Source organism: Sodiomyces alkalinus, assembly GCF_003711515.1.
Source record: "Sodiomyces alkalinus F11 unplaced genomic scaffold SODALscaffold_7, whole genome shotgun sequence".
NCBI classification, from domain to species: domain Eukaryota; kingdom Fungi; phylum Ascomycota; class Sordariomycetes; order Glomerellales; family Plectosphaerellaceae; genus Sodiomyces; species Sodiomyces alkalinus.
The window spans coordinates 948,715-963,382 of NW_021167085.1; the positions used below are offsets into that span (position 1 = coordinate 948,715).

General features: G+C 47.1%; 4 protein-coding genes across 4 annotated transcripts; 1 reads left to right on the forward strand and 3 right to left on the reverse strand.

The window, feature by feature from the left end:
• Positions 1–183: 183 nt before the first annotated feature.
• SODALDRAFT_194111 (hypothetical protein) lies at positions 184–695 on the reverse strand. The gene has a single exon (XM_028607152.1). The coding sequence runs from the start codon at positions 578–580 to the stop codon at positions 254–256; it is 327 nt and encodes a 108-aa protein (XP_028465119.1). The 5' UTR covers positions 581–695; the 3' UTR covers positions 184–253.
• Positions 675–1,742, reverse strand: SODALDRAFT_194031 (hypothetical protein). The gene is made up of 2 exons (XM_028607151.1): positions 1,421–1,742; positions 675–1,340 (listed from the first exon to the last, which is right to left on the reverse strand). Exons 1-2 carry the CDS (start codon positions 1,647–1,649, stop codon positions 769–771), a joined length of 801 nt encoding a protein of 266 aa, XP_028465120.1. The 5' UTR covers positions 1,650–1,742; the 3' UTR covers positions 675–768.
• Positions 1,743–4,343: 2,601 nt separating this feature from the next.
• Positions 4,344–5,130, forward strand: SODALDRAFT_324939 (hypothetical protein; the record flags this gene model as incomplete). The annotated part of the gene is made up of 3 exons (XM_028609941.1): positions 4,344–4,893; positions 4,996–5,048; positions 5,098–5,130. 3 exons carry the CDS (start codon positions 4,344–4,346, stop codon positions 5,128–5,130), a joined length of 636 nt encoding a protein of 211 aa, XP_028465121.1.
• A 1,304-nt stretch (positions 5,131–6,434) lies between these two features.
• On the reverse strand, positions 6,435–7,936 carry SODALDRAFT_340651 (poly-binding protein; the record flags this gene model as incomplete). The annotated part of the gene is made up of 2 exons (XM_028612971.1): positions 6,435–7,358; positions 7,436–7,936. The coding sequence occupies 2 exons, from the start codon at positions 7,934–7,936 to the stop codon at positions 6,435–6,437; spliced, it is 1,425 nt and encodes a 474-aa protein (XP_028465122.1).
• Between the last annotated feature and the right edge of the window lie 6,732 nt (positions 7,937–14,668).

Sequence of the window (14,668 nt, forward strand, 5' to 3'; positions counted from 1 at the left end):
CACTACCGATTCTTTTCGGCGGTCCAGTCAACCCTTGAAAGGTTTCATAACCCAAACCTCATTCCACCGAAGAAACCGGGGAGGGGGGGCGTCGCAGTGGGTGTGAGTGGGTGAGGGTCACAGGGGACAAACCAAGCATAACAACATCCACCAAGCTATGGCAAGCATCCTTTACAGCGGGACGCCATGATGATGGTCCAAACCATGCGTATTTTATACAGGCGCGATAGCTAAGTCAGGGCGGAGGACGAGATCAAAGACGCACAGAGGGGTCAAACAAGAAGGGAGCGCACTGCCTCTCGAAACAACGGAATTGAATTCCCTTTCCTTTCCTTTCCTTTGCTTTTCTTTCCCCCCTCGACGAGTACCGAGAACAGTCGAATAGTAACAAACGGCTTGAGATACTGCCGCTCAAAACTGTGGAAGCGTGAAAACCCCATGCGAGACCCCTTGTCTTACGGCGCGTACGTGTGAAAAAAAAATTGATCATCCCATCCGTGGTATTCAGGCAAGCAGACGACTCCCCCCAAAAAAACCACCCATATGCAAGCAGTACAAGTGCTTCCGATTTGCGGCACATCCCGCCCCAAAATAACCCATTATCGTGAATGTGAGCGGATGTCGGGCGGCCAGTATTACTTGGTGCGCAAGTGTATCATGAAAATTAAAAAGGGAGAAGTGAAGAAAAGAGCTGGCGCAAGGTGGACCGTGTCGTGCGTGCCGTAGTGGTTGACCAAAATAATAGTCGACTAGACGGATCGGCTGCTCTTACATCATGAGGGCAACGACCAGACCACCGACAAGAGCATAAATGCCAGCGGCAGCCTTGTGGGTAACGCCAGCCGAGTCAGGGTCGTCGGATGGCACAGGGCTTGACGAAGAAGGAATCTCGGAAGCCGCCTCAGAGGGGGGAGGCGCGACTGTAGGCGAGGAGACAAGGGTCGTCGGGACAGCCGAGCTTGAGACGACGAAGCTGCTGAAGGTCTCGGTGGGGATGGAAGAAGTGGGCTCCTCGACGATGCTGCTGGTCTCCGCGGCGACGCTGGTCGACGCCGGCTCGGCGAGGGACAGGGTGACAGTGGCGGTTCCGACCGAGGTAGTAACCGTGACGGTTTCGCTGACATCGTTGGCGGTGGGGGAGGCAGAGGGAGTAGTGTCGTCGTCGTCGTCGTCGTCGTCTGTCTCGTCGGCGTCGTCGGCAAGGACGATGTTAAAGGGGTTGGAGAACTGCCAGTCATCCGGGTTGGATTCGGAGGTCAGGATAAGACCGTAGAAATTCGCGCCGCCGACGTCGCTGGGAATTGTCCACTCGTAGCTCTCATCCGAGTTGGGGACACCGGCTAGGAAGAAGGCGCCTTGTTAGCACATGTCTTTTACGCGTTTTGGATTGGCTGTATTGCCAGTTGCATGAAAAACTCACAGGCGACGTCCACGACATGCATCTGGGTGTTCTGAGTCGCACCGCCGATCAGTTCGATACTGATAGTGACATCGGCGTACTGCTCGGGGGTAGTCCATTCAATGGTCACAGTGCTACCGGCGACCAGCACTGCGCCGGACTCGGGCTTGTAGACGGGGTTGAAATCGGGGTTCTGGGCAAGAACAGAGCCCACATAGGCCACGAGGGCAGCAGTAACCGAGAAGCGCATGGTATTTGAAAATGGGAGGCGGTGGCTGGAGAGACCTGGGTGTGCCGCAAGGTATCAGGCGGGTATTTGTAGCAAGAAATAACGGTTGTAGGAGGGAACGACTGGAATGCTGTCCTGATGACGGGACTGCAAGGCAAAAAAAGAATGAAGGGAGCGACGAATCGGCGAGGGGGGCCAAAAAGAGTGACTAGGTCGGTAAGTGTATTAAAAGGAGTGGCAAGGCAGAGAGAGCCAGGAGAGACAGACCACGAGGACCGTGAGTGGTAGGGTCTATTTGACGAATTGTGGTTGAGGAAGGAAAGGGGAGAGAACAGGAAAGAGGGAGAGGATCGATGTGGATATAGGACGCTATGGATATGGGTAAGGTAGGTACCTTATGCATGCACGAGATGGTAACGAAGTACTTCGTACGAAGTATGGAGTACCTGCAACTATGGAGAGGATATGCAGTGGGTCATCCGCCCGGGTAAACGGCCGCACCAGTAAGCAGCTAACACCATCAGGAGTGTGTGGGTGTATGTATGGGTGTGTCAGCATTCATATGAATTTGACAGGTAGTAACTTACCACTACCACCCAATCGCATCCTACCAGGTACCAACAACAGGCAATACGCCGCATCGTGGGCATGGCATGGTCAAAAAAAAAATTCAGTACATTTAAACCGAGTAGAGTTCTGTGTACGAAGAATTCAGCGTCGTGGAACTCTCTCTGAATGGGGAGTATCTTTTCACCATCGCCAGCCCCTGACCAGCTTGCCGTCTGCGCCGAACCGATGGGTCAAGGAGATTAAGGTTCTCTATTGATGTGTTGTCATTGGTCAAAATCCAGGCACCGTCAGCTCTAAAATTAGTTAGGTCTACTTTCCTTGGGACCAAACAGGGCTGAGTCTGCCTGTTATTCCCCCCCAACTGGGGACGTGTTGAGGGTCACGTATTGCAAAGTACTTTCCGTACCTGACGGATAGTCCTTCCTTTGCATATCCCATCACCCCACAGCACCAAAAGTCAATTTATATTGCCTGTCCTGTGTAAACATTGTACATTGTACAGGGTATCGGCACAAGTACACCATAAATATGTGTAGCCCAACTCGGCATGTGTTTTATTCGGAGTCCTCTCCGCACTAGTGTAGGCTTGCGCACAGAAGCGCGATCTTTTGCTGAGACAAGTTAGCAGCACGGCATGAGCCATGAGGCCGTGAGCAAACCGGCATACCTAGACCCTAGACCCTAGACATTGACACTCTACTGACGTTTCGGGTCTTCCTTAGGATTTTCCCTGTCGCGAACAAGATGCTTTGAAGTCGACTGTTAAGAGAAACACGCGTGTGGGTATACCGGAGAAACCGAGATGGCCTCGGATTTTTGGTTCGAGACGGGCCCATGACCTGCCCTAGCTGCCTTGGATAAGGTCAGTCAGCACTTGGAATATTCCCCCTTAAGAGGAACAAAAAGGAGCGTTGTGATAGGCCGGCATGCGGATTCCAATAGCGCGAGCGACTAAATGCAGGACGGCACCAACAGCGACAGCCAACAAGCTGCCCCTCCTACGAGTCCTCGCTCCTGTTCCTGTTCGCAAGTATTAATTAATTACTCGGTAATTCCCTAGCGAGGTGACCGAACCGTCCGGTTGGTTGGGTGCCGGTACGCAGATAGGGTTGCCTCAAAAGAAAAAAGAAGAAAAAAGAAGAACCGAGTGCGTTTCGACAGCCCTTTTCGCCATTCGGTGTCCTCTTTGGGGCAGGCGAGCTTTAAATGCAAATGACGCATCCTTCCGGAGAAATCAGACCACAAAGTGGAGTGGACGGCGCTTCGTTTGACAGGATACGAATGCTCCGGATCCACGGACAAGCAACCCCGCCTAGATTTCCAATTGGCGCAACAACAAACATGAACTTCCATGCGAACGATGAGATGAAGGGTCGCGAGCAAAGGACGCGTGCTTCGTCAACACCATGATTTCCCTTGCCCTGGGCCTCTGTGTGATAAATTGCACCAGGAACTAGATACCATTGTGAGCCGGAGGCATAGGTACACGGTAGAATTCGTATCTCGTATCAAGCAATTATTACTTACGATGTCTGAAGAAACGATATCGAGCCTTCGGGGTGGAACGGATACCAGACTTTACTAATTATTAGCATCTCCATCGTTGTTCCCTCCAAGCGACACTACCACCCCTCGCGCTGTCTTTGGCTTTCCTCTTCTAGCTCGGGCTAGCCTTACCCGGGCACCGATTCTTATCGCCAGTAAAGGGGCAGCACAGAGTTGTCATCCAGTCACATTGGAGTTGATTTTTTCTTTCTTTCCTCTCTTTGCAGTGTGCTATATTCGTTAGTTATCTATGACCGAGAATCATAGAGACTATCGAGACGGAAAGAGAAAATGAAGAGAAAGGAAGAAAAAAAAAGGATGGTGTGCCACCCAAAGAAGGCATTCGTTCGTCCCGAGGAGGAAGGAAGCGTTTCTATGCTAAATGCTGTGGTTCACCTACAAGGAGGAGAGAACTGTGGAGAAGTGCCGCACGTGATGATCCGTCATAGGAATTACATCATCATCTCATCGAAGGGCTTTGCTTCCAAAGCTCGATATCTCAGAGCAACGTCTGTACAACTTACCAATAGAAGAAGACCAGAAAAGAAAGCCAACAGGACGAGACCACCACCTAAGTCACTTGATATGATAATATCTATCATGGAGACTCCGATCACGGAATTCGTCCTCTTCAAACCGAAGCAACCGTCCCCTGCCTTCGACTCCGTCATATCGGCACTCAAATCCGTCCAGGGTGTGGACGCCGTGTACCACGGCAGCCAGCTCGAGGACCAGACGACCCATGTCTTCGTGATCCGCTGGACCTCCCACGACGCCTTTACGGCCTTCTCCTCCTCGGAAGCCTACACCCCCTGGCTTGCCGACTTCAAGGCCCTCGCGGCCGATCCCCGCTTCTACCAGGTCCGCTTCACCCCGTCCGCCACCCCGGCCCTCGACGCGCCCTGCACCGAGGTCGTGGTCGCTTACGGCATTCGCCGCGCCGTCTTCGTCGACAACCTGCACATCTTCTCCGACCGCATGACCGAGGGCGGCCGGGCCGGGTCGATGGAAGGATGGCATGCGAACGCCTGGGGCGAGGTTACGACCCCGCTCCCCGCGCCGGCTGGCGGCGCCGAAGGCCACGCTGCTGTGCTGCTGGTGGGTTGGGATAGCAAGGAGGCTCATCTCAACGCTAAGGCTGTGCCTGGACGTATGTTCTTCCCCTCCCGAATGGCATCTATCTCACTTACACCTCGTCTGCGATACGACCATGATGCACGGAGAAATGAGTACTGATGATCATGTAAACCAGCTATATCTGACAACATCGAACTTATCCGAAAAGAACGTGAGGCTTTGACAATGGTAAGTCGGCCGATTGGGGACTCGGCTCTCGGACACCAAACATTAACAGCTTCAGTACCATGTCAATCTGAACAGGCTTTAGTGGTCCCCGAGGAAACGACACTACCACTACGCCAAATATTCAGGGAGAGGAAGGTCCTCGTAATCACTCGTTATTTCTGTAGTCCAGTAATAAGCTACGCAGCATCTCGTAGACGCTTAACAACCCTTGGCCAGTGTGGCGAAACTAAACTCGTCGTCACACAATATCAGTCACTAGAAGGCCTTGAAGTCTAGGGGTTGATTTCCTTTGACATGGTGGTTAGATTCTGTGCTTTATTGCTTCTTCCTCCCTTTGCGAGGCTCGGCCTCCTCCTCCAGGACCTGCTCCCGAGCACGCAGCATCGACTGCCGCCACCAGTAGACGATCAACCTGCTCAATAACGTGGCCCATGATGTCCCTAAACTGTGTGAGGCTGGGTCTTAGACATCACGGGTGAGCTGCCGGGTTGGATCTCGAGAATATTAGTATGGCAATATCGTCTGAAATGAAATTAGGAAACTTTCGTCTTTGTTTTCCCGCCGTATAGCAAACGATCAGAATATGCCCCTGAGAGCTCCAGGATGCACATAAAAGGGGGTTAAAGGATGAGTGGCAGCCACACGTGCGCCGCTGCTCTTCCTTCATTTGACAGTTCTGTCCTTCGAAGTGGTGTCCGGTGCCAACAGCCGCTACAAGCCGCAATACGGGTTTCTCCGCCATGGCGCCTGTGACCACTCGTCTTTAGTATGTCGATGTCAGACAGACCACGATCCGGATTGAACTGGGTGATCTGGACTGGGAAACAGGAAAGGGATCCGAACGCTGGACGGCGGCAGGGTAGGAATACAACTCGAAACCAAGACAGATAGTCAAGTGGCAACAACCTCCCCCATGTCATTGTATCAAACAAGGGTTTGGTGTGTGAAAAAGAACAGCAAATAACCAAGCCAGAGCGGGCATGAAGTAAAAAAAGGCGAGAGTTGCGCTATAAAAAGAAGTGTACCTTCAGCTTACAGAAACAACCACTGCGATTTCCGATGATTCCACGCAGTTTCCGACTGCAAACCCTTGTAAACCGTCCTTTGTCGTGTTTCGACGACTAAATCGTTCGAAGGTGCCGTCACCGCCCGCCCGAACACCGTCCGAGAGTCGGTATCACCATCACACCGCAGGGCAAAAGACATCCCTCCCAGGTTAGCAATTTTTATTTTGCGAGACCCACGAAGCCTGGAAAGAAAACAGGGTAAAAAAAATAAAAATAGAAGAAAGAGACAACAGAAGAGCAATGGTTAGCAAAAGTCATGGGCGTCGTTGTAACGGTCCTCAGATCCGGTGCTTTTCCGATTCTGTTGGGGGACGCGATATTAGAAAGGCATTCTGGTCTTGTCATGGTCTTGCTTCTTCTGGGCCTCACCAAGGCGAGAGTACAGCATGTAGAGCGCCATGCGATTAGTCTCCTCGGTTCCACTGATAGTGACCAAGCGCTCGTTGCTGTTATCCTGGGGCTCATTGATTTTGATCACGCTTCCGCTAATCTGGCGGATCTCGTTAATCTTTTGGCCACCCTTGCCGATGATGGCGCCCACCATGTCGTTGGGGATATAAATCTGCTGCGTCAACGGAGCGCCGGCTACGCCGCCGTGCACGGGCGCGGGATGAGCGCCATGAGGCTGAGCAATGGGCGCACCGTGAGGTTGGACAGGTGCGGCACCGCCGTAGGCACCGGCTTGGGCGCCGTAGTGGATGGGCATGGCCGGATTGGGCTGCCCGGCGTGAGGCGGATAATGCTGCGCATAAGGCGCCGCAGGGAGAGGGTGTTGCGGGGGATGTTGGGCCCGAACGTCGTGCCGTCTGCCGTAGTTCTCCCTGTTTCCGTAATTGCCAGTGGTCGGCTGAGGACAGTAAGGTACCACCTGCATGCCGCCAGGTACGACACCCGCAGGACCGCCGCTACGTGTCGCGTAGGCGGACGCAGCGGGTCCGCCGAAGCGGTCGTTGAGCTGTTCGAGCAAGGTGCTGCCCACGTAATAGGTGGCGATATGGACGGCATCGGCGACACCCATAACGACGAGGGACCGCTCAGTCGACATGGGGAGGCACGAGTCTGACGCGTTGAGTCGAGCACCAGAGGCTTCCTGAATCTCGCGAATTCGGGCACCACCCTTGCCGATGATGGATCCGATGAGGATGTGCGGAATAAGGAGTCGAAGGGGATACGTCTTGGACTGGGCATTCGATGCCTCGCCGAGGGGTTCATTGTTGAGAGTCCGGATGATGAGACCGAAAGCCTGTTAGGTAGGACCGTCAGCAGGGCACACGTATTCAATTATCAAAGGTATGGAGAGAGAGAGAGTCATCCACGTACCTTGGCCACGGCATCGACGACGCCGCTAACGGTTAGAATGCGCTCGACGGCGCCCTTCTGGTAGTCGCTGACGGTGCATTTGGCACCGGACATCTTACGAATATTGGAAACATTTTCGCCGCCCTTTCCAATGATAGTGGCAGCCTCGGGACTGGAAATTACTGCTCTAATGTGAATCCATGCAGTCTCGTCGTGGGTGGCGGCAGCATCCGGGGCGACAGACGGAACAGCGCTCGTGATAGGCTTGGGCTCCTCGGCAGCGGCGGAAGCAACTTCGGTTTCGCCCTTTACGCCGTTGGGGGACTCGGCAGGAGTGTTTTCGTTGGCCTCGGGGGAAGCATCATCCGGCTTCTCGGCCATGGTGATTTCTTCGTCGTTCTTCAAGATTTTGTCGAGGGCAGGACGCTTAGCCTCGGGTTGGTCATTGTTTTGGGAAGGAGATGAGGTCTCCTCGAGAGGGCGCTTCGCCGAGTTGGAAGGCTGAGTAGGTGAGGCCGACATGATAGGCTATGGGTTAATGTCTCACGCGAAGAGTCGAGGGCAGCTGATATTTTTTTCTTGTTCAAAAAGTTATATTCGCCTCTATCTACACCACGCGACGGTTTTCAAAGGAAAACGGGCTGGTGTAGTGGCGAGCGTTGATGGGCCTGGTGTAGGGCGAGGTAAGGTTGCTGGTGAAGTGGTGATGGTGAAGGATCGGATGAGAGCCTGGGGAAAAGATGGCTCGGTAGACAAGGCTGAGGTCGGGAAGGAATTGGTGCTTGGGCTGATGTTTGGGATGCGGTACTGGTGGTGCTTATCTCAAGGTCCGACCAGAAAGGGGACGGTTCAGGCAGGAAGGCTGATGGAAGAGAGAAGAGAGGTAGGCAAGGAGGGTTTGTGGGCGGATATCGAGGTGCGTGAGTTGAGGGTGACGACGAATGCCAAAGGCGAGAATGGATTGCAGACGCGCAGGATGCTCAAACCTTGGCCTCGGACCACGACACTCTGCTTCTTAACGTGTAACTCGACGAATAGCAAGCAGCCCGTTCTTCAAGCTTCCTGGCCTGGGACAGAAAATATCCCGTACTCAACCGCGGTCGCGTTTCCGACTTCCGATGCGCAGTGGACAGGTAGGAGGAAGGTGAGGTGGTTGAGAAACTATGCGTGCCCTGACACCTGAAAGGCGGCGAAAATAGGAAGAAAAGAGAAAAAGGACGATCCGGCGAGGTGCTTTCAAAGAAGGCGACGGAAAAAAGGATGGACGAAAGACAAACGTGATGTACTCGGTGAGAAGGGGGTTTGTGTCGTTGTGGGTTGGAAAAGAATCATGGTTCGAGAGAGAAGCTGGATCTTGAAGTGGATCTGATCGGATAAATATAGGACCGACTTGATAATGGGGCCGAGGAGCCATGATAGGTATCTACGTCTGGGTCTATGCTTTACAAGTGTAATCTTCGCTGCTTAAGGTACCTTAGGTACCTAGGTACCTTGCCACATAGTGCCTACCTACCTAGGTATAATTGTCGAATTGACGGGAGCGTGCTTGCAGGGAGCGTTGATTTAGGAAATGTGTGATTATATTGTCTATAAAAGAGAAGGAAAAAGGGGGCGGGTGTACATGTCCTAAATATATCTGCCTCCTTCTAAGCGAGGATAGTGGGACACCTCTAACTAATAGGAGAGCACTATACTGTGGCTTACGTGATAGAATATAATACACCTCTTAATTATTACGCCGTGATTAGCGGAACGATTGCTTAGCCTAACCTTAACCTAGCCTTATTTTTAACCTTAAAATAGCCTTAAAGGGTCGTGTGATACCCTTAATATCGAGTTAAAAGGCAGGAATAAAAGCTGTAAAATAGTAAAGAATAATAATAATAGTAGTAAATAATAAAGGAAAAGTACTATTAATAATAATAGTAAATAGGTAATAGTAGGGCTTTCCGTAGATAAATTAAAGGCGTTATACCGGCGTTTTAGAGCTTTTAGATCCTCCCTCTTATAACCTCTCGTTCCGTTATTTCTTAAGGAATTTTGACGATTTTTAAACTAATTTTCCGAATTTTCCTATTAATAGTAATAAAAAAAATAATAACAGCGATATAGTGAGTATCGGAGCTTTATTTTTAGTAGCGCGTGCTAACTAGTAATATTATTTTAGGCTCCTCCTACTCTTTCCGCGGTTACTCAGGCCGCTACAGCTAAGAAGGCCTTAACTAACGGCGTTAAAAAGAATAAGGGTAAGGGCAGCGGTAAAAAGGGTGCTAGCATAAGTCGTTTTAGCGCGTTTATCTTTAATCCGTCTACTCTGGTTCCGGCTAACCCTTTAATAGATTGCTAAGGATAGTAATAATTATAGTAATAAGGATACCGAAGAAGCCTTTATTCCGGTCCCCTTTAAACCCCCTTACCTAGAATACGTAAAGGGCATTTATTCTAGTAAATAGCGCTCGTTTAATTACTATATTTCGGTTCTTAGCCGCTCTAACCGCTACTAAACGCATAAGGATAAAAACTATATATACTACCCTTTATAAGTTTTTACCCCCTATCTAAGGCGCTTTACGATTATAATCGTATACTCTATTTCGTATTAGCTTAAAGATATTTACGCTATTAAGCTTTACGACCGCTAACCTATACTTATAGCTTTTCTGGCTTTATTTCCCTGGTTAAAATTCCGTTTAACTATATCGTGGTCCGAAAAATTAATAAAGAGTCGGATAACGAAGATAAGAAAGTGCGTTTATCGCTTTATTTCTATAGTTATATACTCTAACTAACTAATTTCGCGTAGTTCTTCGCTAAACTTAAGTAAGCGGTGAAGTTTATAATTAGACTAATAGATGATAAGGATAACAAGAAGTTCTTCCGTAAAGAAGAACTTAAGGGAGTATTAAACTAGCTTCCTGCTATTACCTCAGGCAGTAATTCCACCTCCTAGCTCGCGGGGGTTATAATAGAGATTTTACGGGAAAATGGCTTTATTATTACTCCTCCGGCTAGAGAAAATAGTGTGGTGGCTAGCGTATCTAATACGTAAGTTAGTACTCCGGATAAAGCCGATAAAGCTTAGTAACTTAGCTAGTATGCTTTGTTAGTGTTTTAGAATTTACTTTTAGGTTTTAGTATAGTGTTTTAGTATTAAGATAACTATACCCTCCTACTTTTTACTGAATTAATTAAACCGCCGGCGCGCGGTGCGCCTAGAGCGCAGGAATTTCGACTTTAACTACTTCTTTTTACCCCCTCTATACACTAATTATATTAAGATATACTCGGAAGTTCTCGAATTTTTATCGTGGAAATACTTTTATTAATCCGTCCGCTAGTATTAAGTTCGTAGTAAGATATACGACTCTAAATAATCCCTTTATATTCTCCTGCCTTACCTAAAAGCGCTATATATCTATATAGCGAAGCCTAATCTTAATCCTAAAGCTATTATCGACTATTAGGCGTATCGTTTACGTGTTATCGTAGTGGATATCCTAAGGAGATTCTGGATTAAAACGTATTTCGACGAAAAGACGCTTTAAACCTATTATTTCCTTCGCCACTTACTCTAAAGCGAGTAACTCTATTTCGGTTATAGATGTTATTACCGTTATTTATCTTATTACTTTCTATATAACTAATCTACTAAATAGGCTAATAAGGTAACCCTATAAAGATCTTTATATATCTAAATCGTCTATAAAACAGGCGTCGCTTATAATAACTATCGCCTATAAACTAATACACGATCCGTACTAAATTAAGAGGTCTCTTATTATAAATAAATAGCAGATAGCTTAGTCTACTGCCTTATAGTGCTCGGGAGAGGGGTTTCTAAGAAAGCGGGAGAGGATAGAGGCGGCGAATACCACGTTAGGACGTATTATAACTACTATATAAAGCACTAATCCGACCTTTTCTTAATAAGATTTAATCTCTTAAGCGGTCGCTTCGTCTTCTCTTTTCCGGTATTCTATAACCGGAATAAGGATTATTAGGTAGGTGTTTAGAGCGTCTAATTTAAACCTAGCTATAATCTTTTCGATATATAAGTCGTAGGAGAGAAAACCCTTACGTTAAGGGCGATCTCGAGTAATCTTAATACCTAAAAACTAATCGGCTTCCCCCTTTTCTAACACCTTGAATCTTATTTTAATCCTTTCGATAATTCTAAGGCCGTTTATAGCATTATCTCTATAAAATAATATAAGAATATCGTCTATAAAGAAGATAACGAATACGTCTTAAGCCTTAGTATAGAATAGGCACGGTTCTTCCTTACTAGCCTCTATCCCTAAGTCTATTAGGGTAGCCGTAAAGGTCTAGAACTATAGTCTAGGCGAGTCGCGTAGTCCGTATAGTGCTTTATCGAGCTCTAAGCACTTATCGGGCTACTTAAATCTATCGGGAAGTTTATATAAGACAGGCGTTCCTATTTTACTCCTTTAGGCATTAACGAAGACGTTAACGACATTAAGTTACTTAATCTCTAGATTAAACTAAGTAGCTAGGGCTATAATAATACGAAAAGATCGTGCAGCGAGCATTACTATATAGGTTCCCTTAATTATTAAGCTCTCCTATAGGTCCCCTCGAATATATAAGCGTGCCTTATATCGTTCGAGATATCCGTCTTAATTAAACTTATAGGTAAAAACCCACTTTAACGGAAGAGGCTTTAACTTCGCCTCTAAGCGCTTAATTTCTCTTTATATACGCTTTTTACTTAGCTTATTTACCTCTTTCTACGCGGCTTTCTTAAACCGTTTACGTATCGGGTAATTAGTAAGCTCCCGCTAATATCTTAGTATAGCCTTTAGGTGGTCGCGATGAACCCTGCCGTCGATTAAGGGCTTCGGTAACGTTATAGCCTCTTTTTTAGTATTCGAACGGGTATTCATTTTAGTATCGGCTACTCCGAGGATTATTAAATTAAAGGTTAGAAGCCCTTCTAGCCCGTCCTAGCGCTCTTCTTATTAATTAGATAAGAAAAAGGTATAAGTTAAAGGTATATCTAGCTCTACTTAATATATCCGTGGATTAATTCGAATAGTCTTTCCTTAAGCACGGCGATTAGTGATTCTTACGCTAGCGCGCGTTATTTCCTTTACTAGTATACTCTTTTTCCTTTAGTAGACGGTTACCTTAGGAGTCAGTCGGATAGGTAGTCTAGATCCGGACGCTATAGTACGGCTAGTACTATAGTACGGATTAGGGGTAGCTAGTCCCTATACCGTCGCCTGCGTACTCCTGTTACGGCCAGCGGCCAACGGGCCTAACATGTATCAGCGTGAAGGATACACTGGTATATAATATACTAGGGCGGGCAGCGTACTAGGGTATAGTTAAGGAAGGATGACTCAGGGAGGATTACGTGGTAACGCACGTGTGCTGGTACGAGGAAGGCGTTAGTATACGTCGAAGGGTAGGCTTACGCCTCTAGAAAAAGGATCAGCACTGAGCCTAAGGAATTAGTACTGAACCCGTGGAAATACTGCAGAGTCACGGTAACCTCGTATACTACACGGTCATCACGAGGGTGGCTAGGACTATTAACACTTATCTATATAAACCAGAGTGTCCTAGGTCTTACTTCTACTATAGAACAAGACATCGATCAATCTAAGTCTTCACCTAGGCTATTATTCTATGCTTAAACCTACCTTATAAAGAAGACGCCTAGTCTTTACGACGCAACTACGACCAGATCACTAGGAACGATAGTTACTGCTCTTTAGTTAATATCCTCTTCTTATTTTAAACTAAAACCTCGACGCCAGTCCCCTATCGTCCGCTATACTATAGAGGACCGGAAGCCGTCGTAATAACTCCTTTCTATAGTTAAAATCATCGAAGTGTCCATATTAAGCTCTAGTATATATAATCCTAGCATGTCGGTTACGGTGTTTTCTCAGGTGGCCGCTCTATTATTTTATTAGTCGGAAGAATTATTAATTACGAGTTCCTCCGAAGACTACGGCTTTACGCTTATAACCTAAAGATTCCTGCTTTAAGAATTAGGTGTTACGCGTAGGGTTTAAAGTCCTATTGCGGGCGGTTCGGGTATACTAGGTGTATCTAATAGTAGCGACGAAGCGTCTAATTTAGCCTTTACTACTCCTACCCCCGAGTTCGAACCCGTAGACTATACTTATTCTTTAGAAAGTGCGCTATTAATTAATCCACACGGAGGGTAGGCCTATAAGATAAAGTCATTATCTTTATCTTCTTATATTTCGTAAGTTATAAGCTAGTTCCTCGCCTTAGGCTCCGGGATCTATTCTGCTTCTTCGAGCTATAGTTTATAAAATAGCTGCTCGTTAAACTGTATATTACGCGTTATAATAACCTTCTAAAGCTGTAGAATCTATACTCGGTAAATATTATAGGTAACGTAACCTATAAGATACCTAATATATCCCCTTAGTTAAACCTTATATAGTTTTCTATTCCTCCTAACCTTCTTATCCCTCGCTATTAGATAGGCGCGGTAGCTATAGGTATAAATACTACTCTAATTAGGGTATAGATCGGCTATATACTCTCTTATTAGAATCAGCGTATTCATTTTAAACTATAAGTCGAGGATTTCCACTAGGGATTTCTATTCGTGTCTTTATAAAGGACTTATATTATATAATAACGCTACTAATTTAATGCTCTCTGGCTATTTATCTAGTGGAATTTCTGCTCCGTTAAGTATAGCGTTAGACTTTATAATAATTAGTTAACCGGCTCTTTCGCTGCCTCTATTCGGTTTATAGGTATATAGCAGTGCTATTTCTATCTCGATCCCTTAACTGCTCGCCTATAGCTAGGTTATTAAATTCTCTGCTAGGTTAACGATCAAGGGCTTATTATCACTACGTATCTTATAAATATATAAAGTAAACTGCCGGTTAACCTATCGTTCAAACGCTTAAAGCGCGTTATAGACCGTAACGCTATTTTTGGAAGCTAAAGGTAGCACGTAGATCTAGCCGCTATATTTATCCTTTATTATAAGAAGATATCGTATACCGTTATAGCTCTTAAGTAGCTCTTCAAGATCCTAATAAACACGCTAAAACGGTTATAGGGAGCGGTATTTTAACGTGTGTCGAGATATAACTTAACGTGCCTAGGTTCGGGAGCATGTTTTATAGTCTATCCGCTTAGTTCCCTTAATTAATATATTCCTGGCGTTACGAACTAATACTCGTAGAGCGCTTAGTCTAAGATAGCCTGCTCTTAAATACTATAACTATTTTT

Bases quoted from the DNA above. Each gene is read 5' to 3' on its own strand.
- SODALDRAFT_194031 (XM_028607151.1), bottom strand. From the start codon at position 1,649: ATGCGCTTCTCGGTTACTGCTGCCCTCGTGGCCTATGTGGGCTCTGTT. The intron at 1,341-1,420 runs GTGAGTTTTTCA...CCTTCTTCCTAG, and splicing joins GCATGTCGTGGACGTCGCCT to CCGGTGTCCCCAACTCGGAT.
- SODALDRAFT_194111 (XM_028607152.1), bottom strand. From the start codon at position 580: ATGTGCCGCAAATCGGAAGCACTTGTACTGCTTGCATATGGGTGGTTT.